General features: G+C 41.5%; 1 protein-coding gene across 1 annotated transcript; it reads left to right on the top strand.

Moving 5' to 3' along the window:
- Nucleotides 1-351: 351 nt before the first annotated feature.
- On the top strand, nucleotides 352-2354 carry LOC128663522 (histone-arginine methyltransferase CARM1; the record flags this gene model as incomplete). The annotated part of the gene is given in 2 exon segments (XM_053717890.1): nucleotides 352-420; nucleotides 508-2354. Coding segments are annotated over 2 exon segments (203 nt in total), but the record flags the coding sequence as incomplete, so codon positions are not given.
- Between the last annotated feature and the right edge of the window lie 5226 nt (nucleotides 2355-7580).

Genomic DNA, 7580 nt, shown 5'->3' with positions numbered 1-7580 from the left:
TTTGCTTTATAATGCTAGACCTCTAATAAGGCATGTTTCTCGCCCACGCGCCCCCCTTCTCCCACACACACACACACACAACAAAGTATGAGTTTGATATCTCTTATTTGTTTGTGGAAAAATACTTTAGAAGCTTGTTGGTATATCTGTAGACTACATTATGAGTTGAGAGGGATTTTTTGCCCAAAAACTGGAGCTTATTGGGGGGGGGGGGGAATTCGTCTCAAATCCAAGCAATTTAAAATTCGAAATTTTAAGTGTTTTAAGATCATGTAGACCTAAAACCACACCACTTTTTAGTGGCAGATTTCCACAATTTCTTTTTGCTTATCTCCGTTTGTTCTTTTTCAGCCAATACCGGAATAGTTAACCATACCCACTCCAGGATGGGATCTATTATGAGTACGGGAATTGTCCCAGGTAACTTTTCTTAGATGTTTTGTCAAGCTTAAGTGGAAGCTGTGTTACTTGAATTGCTTTCTTCAGCTTTTTTTGTTTTTCTTTTAGGATCAGCTGGGGGACAAGCTGGCTCAAACACAGCCACCCACTATCCAGTTAACCAGTTTACTATGGGGGGCCCGGCTATTTCTATGGCATCTCCTATGTCTATTACCACCAACACAATGCATTATGGGAGTTAAAATTAGCCTATTTCTCCCACCAATGCCCAGCACTCCTCCTACCTCCCTCCTCCGTGTCCTATCTTCATACTGACATCAACAGGATACCAAATGACGCAGAGTGGTCTCTGCCCCTTCATCTCTTCCATCCTCCCTTTGAAGTCTCTGCAGTATCGTGCTTTAGATATCTGCACCTTTTTTTATCATCTTTTCCTTCCTACTTGGTACTTCTTCTTTTCTTTACTCCTTCAACCACACTTTTTACCTCTTCTCATGTATTTCCTATTCTCTCTCCTTGCTCCTTTTATCCACATATTTCTTGCCTCATTTGTACCACAACTTAAAGCAAATGTTTGCTTTCTGAAACGGACTTGTACAATTTTTTTTTTTTAATGAAATGAAATACTAAAACCTCACCGAGCGTCCAAAAAAAGGATCAAAAGGGGAAGTGAGGGGGGAAAGAACGTTGATTCACCGTATGTTACTGAAGAAGCAAAATTATATATTGCTTTACAAATCTGTTTAGCACATTCAAAACTATAGTCTTATTGGCATTGCTGTGAATTGGATTATGGCTATATTATGTAATATGCAGATTGGGATATGGGGTTGAGGTATCCTATGTTGTGTTGCACTGCATACATATGGCTGGCTGTGTCTTTTCTAAATCATGAGGCCCTTATTTGATCACTTCTGCGCTGAATATTTTAACTAATTAATTGGGCCTTTTTAGAGATGTTGTCTCAGTAATATCTTCAAAAGCCTTCCAGCAAAATAAGAGAAGATGTTGGACATTTGAGCTGTAAAACTCAAATGTAAAATCTTTCCTATGATAGGATTTTCTTTTCTGTCTGGGTACATGAAATTAACCTTTTTAACCTTCCAGCAAACTAAAGAAGGGATTTGAAGTGAAAGTGCTTCATGGATTCAATTATGTGAATATTAGCTCATTTAGAATGAAAAAAAAATGGACGTTTGTCAGTATTTAAGTATAGGGGTTGCTGTTTTAATTCTAGATCATGTAGATGGCCCTTTTCTCTAAGGGATTTTGCCATGGTAGTTTAAGGAGTTCCACACCTATCTTGAGAGCTTTCTCATGGAATTAAGCAGGTGGAAGATAGTCCCATTACATATCATTGCAATAACTGCACTTTTGAGGGTGGTGAAGGGTAATATTAGAAAATGCCCTAGGCAAATGTGAAATTTAATGCTTTTCACCCCGCTTGCTTCTGTTGGGAATTCTTAGACATTCTCTGGACATATCACAGATTCCGTTAATATTACCGGGGCTCCCCCTCTAAAACCACCTTCCTACCTCCAGGTTTCTTAATTTGCTTTAAAATGTTTAAAAATGCTATGAATTAATCCAGATTGACCCAGTTGTCCGTCCCTAGTTATTTTTTTTTTTTTTTTTAAGTCTCTGTAGATTCCTCTAGTATTATGGCCATGTGCTTGTAAATTAGCTTCACCTTTAGATAACCCCGATAGTACCCCCCTCCCCCAACATTTTTGTTGTCTTTTTACTAAGGGATTAAAATTGCTCTTCACAAGATACCTTTTTTATTATCCCACAATTTTTTTTTGTATGTGCTCATTGTTATATAGCAGCCTGTAGGTCTAGGAATAATTTTCAGAGGTAATTTACAGGGCGAGTAAGAAACCATTGCTTACACAGCTGCTGTTCTCCATTCTGCCTGTAGTGTTCAATAAAGTTGGGAGGGATTTTTTTTGGAACTGTTTTGTGTGGTTTTTTTTTTGGTTTGTTTTTTATGCGGCTGTTTTCTAGATTTAAAAAAAATATGACTTGGGATAATTTTTTCCATAAAGCCTTTTCTTCCCTTTAGAGTTAAGTTTGGTTCTAAGAATCCAGCCTTCCAAACAAATTTTTTTTTTTACCTGGAGGTCTTGCCAGAAATCTTAATTTTGAAGTACTTTTAAATCAGAAACATTTTCTTTTTAATGACACAATGAGTCCACGGATCATCTTAATTACTAATGGGATATTCACCTCCTGGTCAGCAGGAGGAGGCAAAGAGCACCACAGCAGAGCTGTTAAATAGCTCCGCCCTTCCCTCCCACCCCGGTCATTCTTTTTGCCTACATTAGTGATAGGAAGTGGTAAAGTGAGGCGTTAGAAAAAGATTCTTCAACCAAGAGTTTATTATTTTTAAAGTAGTGCAAGATTGTGCTGCTTTGTCCTGGGGCGTAGCCGTAGTCCATATCAGTCTCTTCAGTAGGGCTTTGGTGGTTTTAGAGCAATGGGAACTTGTGGGACATAATTCTCACTGCGCCTCCCATATTATTGCTGCCCTAACCCTGAAAACCTGAGGAATTTATAGTTAGGAATTTGTTTCTTCACAGGTCCATGTGGGGGATAGGACTCCTCATACCTGGTGAATTGCCTTTGCTGTCAGGCAGCCATATGAGGTAAGTGCTTGATTTTTTCCAAGGAACTTAGAGGAAAAGCACTTTTTACTACACTTCATTACATACATAAAGGGCTTATCGTTGCAGGGCAAACATAGCACTTTAAGACAAAAATGCTCTCTGGGTCTGAGAGGACTAGACGGCGTGTACAGGCACTGGGGCTGGGAGTTAAGTACTTGCATGGTGGTTTCACTGTTATGGCGTTATTTTAACTACATATAACGCTAGGGAGACTGTTGTTCCGCTTGGTCACGCCCACAATGGGCGGATCTTCAGTATTGCGCGCTTTTTACATCTGCGCTTCTATCTGGGGACGGTTGAGACCAGATACACACCGGATAGTCCCTCTGCCTAGAAACACATGTTTTCTAACATAGAGCAGGCGTTTCTAGGTTAGGAGGGTTGTTGATCTATTTCCCATATTGAGTCTGGATTGCTGGCCAGAAAGAGAGGCTCCGGTTCTTGCAGTCAGGTAGACACCTCAGCAGAGCTGCTGAGGTGTAGGAGTCCTTTTTTTTTTTTTTTCTTGGTGTATGGGTGTTTGAACGCTCCACGGATCATCTCAATTACTAATGGGATATTCACCTCCTGGTCAGCATGAGGAGGCAAAGAGCACCACAGCAGAGCTGCTAAATAGCTCCTCCCTTCCCTCCCACTCCAGTCATACTCTTTGCCTACGTTAATAGGAAGAGGTAAAGTGAGGTATGTGTTTAGATTCTTCAATCAAGAGTTTATTATTTTTAAAGTAGTGCCAGAGAGTGCTACTTGGTTCTGTGGTGTAGCCTTAGTCTATATCAGTCTCTGCAGTAGAGCTTTGGTGGCTTTAGAGCTATGGGAACTTGTGGGACATAATTCTCACTGTGCCTCCCATGTTTCAGCTGCCCTGTATCCTTCAGCCTGAGGTACTTACTGATTCAGCATTGTTTTATTTCTCAGGCCAATGTGAGGGAGAGAACCTCTCAAGCTTGGGATCTGCCCTACTGCCAGGCAGTATTTGAGGTAAGTGCTACCTTTCTGGGATTTAAGGAGTCTCAGTGTTTGTTACTTTAGCACTATGGTACATTTCTATTAAGGGGTTAATAGAAAACCTTACTTATGTGGGGATGGTTTTAGACTTTCAGGCTGAAAGTTTTCTTTTGGCAGTGATTTAATGCAGGCACTGGGGCTGGAGTTAAGTTGCTCATTTTATTTTTTATTTAAATGGAGGACTCCTTTGGTTCCACGCTAGTTTTTCTCTTAGAGAGGGAGACATAGACCTGGGGTATGCCCACGATGGGCGGGACTTCCTGTTTCTTTGCACCTCTGCACTGAGCGCTATTTTCCTCACATTTGTAGGCCGTCATTACGCTGGGCTGGTTGTTTTCTGGGCTGGAGCAGCATGTATTGTACTTTAATGCGCTCCTAGCACGGATGCGTTCCTAGTCCGGTTCAGAGACTGACTGCAGGTAACTGATCGTTGTACAGAGGGATCCGATAGCATTTGGTACGGTAGGAGCACCTCAGCAGGTTGCTGAGGTGCAGAGGTGTACTTTATACTTGTTTTTTCTGACCGTTTATAGTTATACCAAAAATTAACATATTTTGATGAAAGAATAGTCAAACCATTTGCATTCAATGAGGCAGTAACTGTTTTTTATTTTATTGCTTCAGTTTTTTCTGTTAAATATTTTATGAGGAAAGATGGACCAAGATGGGGTGCAATGTGTTACATGTGATTTGTTTTGTTGGAAATGTGGAACCACCAATCCCTTTCTGTCCTACATGTATTGAAAGTACTGAGTTTTAGGGATAAAAAAAAAATTGAGCCAATTTTCTCTCAGGCAGATGTCCAAGAGTCTTCTGATGAGGGTGAATTTATGCCGCAACTTTCTCCCCAAGCGTCACAAAAATGATCGCCCTCACCAGCAGTGACCTGCGAGTCAGCTGTAGTTCCTTCTGGAATTTCACTACAGGACATAGCTTCCCTTATGTCTTCTGCTATCTCTGATGCTTTGTCTGCCTTTCCAATGTTGCAGGGCCATCGCAAGAGTAAGTCCATTTCTGCAGTCAGTGAGGTTTCTGATGCAGTTGTAGCTGTTTCAGAAGTCTCTTCCCACCGTTCCGAGGAAGAGATTCATGCTCTGGCATCTGAAGGTGAAATCTCAGATTCAGAGGTCTTACCTTTGACGGACTCAGAAGGTGGAATCCTTCAGGTTTAAACTAGAACATCTTCGTCTATTAGGGAGGTTTTAATTACCCTAGACGATAGTGTCTCCACTGTGATGGTTGTCCCTCCAAAGTCTAGCAAATTAGACAGATATTTTGAGGTGCCTTCCTTTACAGATATTTTTCCAATTCCTAAGAAGTCCTTTGAAATTAATAGGGAATGGGAGAGACCTGGAATTCCTTTCTCTCCTATCGTCAAGAAGATTTATGTACACCAGGGTATGCAGTGGCAACCGGCAGTCTGTATAACTACCGTCACGAATGCAGCAGCCTACTGGTTTGATGCTGTTTCTGATGCCCTCAGGAGAGAAACTCCCTTGGACGATATCCAGGACAGGATAAAAGCTCTTGAGCTAGCTAATGCCTTTATCTCGGATGCCACTCTTCAAGTTATCAAATTTGGGGCTATAATTTCCAGTTTCTCTATCCTGGCTCGCAGGAGCCTTCTAGCTGAAACCTTGGTCTACGGATGTTTCATCTAAGTCGAAACTTTTAGCTGTTCCTTACAAGGGTAAGACCTTGTTTGGTCCTGAGCTGGAAGAGATTATTTCTGATATCGCGTGAGGTAAGGGTCATCTTCTCCCTCAGGATAAAAGAAATAGACAAAAAGGAAGACTAAGTAATTTTCGTTCCTTTCGCAACTTCAAAGGATTCTCTTCCGTTTCTTACTCAAATAAGCAGGAACAGGCTAAAGCTACTTGGAGACCCACCCGATCTTGGAACAAGGGCAAGCAATCCAAGAAGGCGGGCAGTGAGTCCAAGACAGCATGAAGGTCATGCCCCCGATCTGGGACCGGATCTGGTAGGGGGCAGACTTTCTTCGTTCAAGCGTGGGTTCAGGATCCCTGGGCTATAGAAAGTGTCTCAGGGATACAAGCTGGAATTCAAAATTTGTCCTGCAGGTTTCTAATTTCAAGGTTATCTGCAGACCAGATAGAGGCATTCTTACATTGTATAGAAGATCTCTTAGCTCTGGGAGTGATTGTTCCCGTTCCACTTCAAGAACAGGGACTGGGATTCTATTCCAATCTGTGATTCCCCCCCAAAAAAGGGAACTTTCATGCCAATTCTAGACCTCCAAGAGTCTAAACAAGTTTCTCAGGGTACCGTCCTTCAAGATGGAAACTATTCGTTCCATTGATCCAGAAGGGTCAATTTATGACAACAATAGATTTGAAGGACGCGTATCTGCATGTTCCCATTCACAGGGATCATCACAAGTTCTTAAAGGGACAGTAAACACTCATTTTCATATAACTGCATGTAATGGACACTATAAAGAATAAGATGCACAGATACTGATATAAAAATCCAGTATAAAACTGTTAAAAACTTACTTAGAAGCTGTCAGTTTGGCTCTGTTGAAAAGGTAGCTGGAAAGCCCACTGCAAGTGGCAAATAAGACATCCCCCTCCTTTTCCATATGAAAAGACCCTTTACACAAACAGCAGCAAGCTGGAGAAGATAGCTGACGGTATTCACATAAAACTTTGGGGCTTGGTTAGGAGTCTGAAAATCAGAGCAATGTTATTTAAAAATAAGCAAAACTATACATTTATTTTAAACAAACTTTATGGGCTATATAAATAGTTAATCTACAAAACATTTATGCAAAGAAAAAATGTGTATAATGTCCCTTTAAGGTTTGCCTTTCTAGACAAACATTTCCAGTTTTTGGCTCTTCCTTTCAGTGGCTCAGTGCATGGAATTAGTCGGTCTGATGGTGGCGGCAATGGATATTGTCCCATTTGCTCGCTTTCATCTCAGAGCTCTGCAGCTGGACATGCTGAAACAATGGAACAGAGATTATTTGGAATTTGTCCCCTCGACTTCTATTGGCTCAGGAGACAGGGAAGTCTCTTCTTTGGTGGTTGTCTCTGGATCATCTCTTCGCAGACCATCCTGGGTGATTGTGACAACAGATGCCAGCCTTCTGGGGTGGGGAGCAGTTTGGGGCTCCCTAAGGGCTCAGGGGATATGGTCTCAGGCAGCGTCTTTCTCTTGTTAAGTGTGTTCAGTCCACGGGTCATCCATTACTTATGGGATATATTCTCCTCCCCAACAGGAAGTTGCAAGAGGATCACCCAAGCAGAGCTGCTATATAGCTCTTCCCCTCACATGTCATATCCAGTCATTCTCTTGCAAGTCTCAACATAGGAGGTCCGCGAGAGGAGTGGTGTTTTATAATTAATTTATTTCTTCAATCAAAGGTTTGTTATTTTTAAATGGCACCGGAGTGTGCTGTTTTTCTCTCGGGCAGTATTTTTAGAAGAAGAATCTGCCTGCGTTTTCAATGATCTTAGCAGACGTAACTAAGCTGTTCTCGCA

The sequence above is a fragment of the Bombina bombina genome, chromosome 6, assembly GCF_027579735.1.
Source record: "Bombina bombina isolate aBomBom1 chromosome 6, aBomBom1.pri, whole genome shotgun sequence".
NCBI classification, from domain to species: domain Eukaryota; kingdom Metazoa; phylum Chordata; class Amphibia; order Anura; family Bombinatoridae; genus Bombina; species Bombina bombina.
The sequence above is the reverse complement of the archived record's forward strand: the minus strand, read 5'-3'. Positions and strand labels throughout refer to the sequence as shown.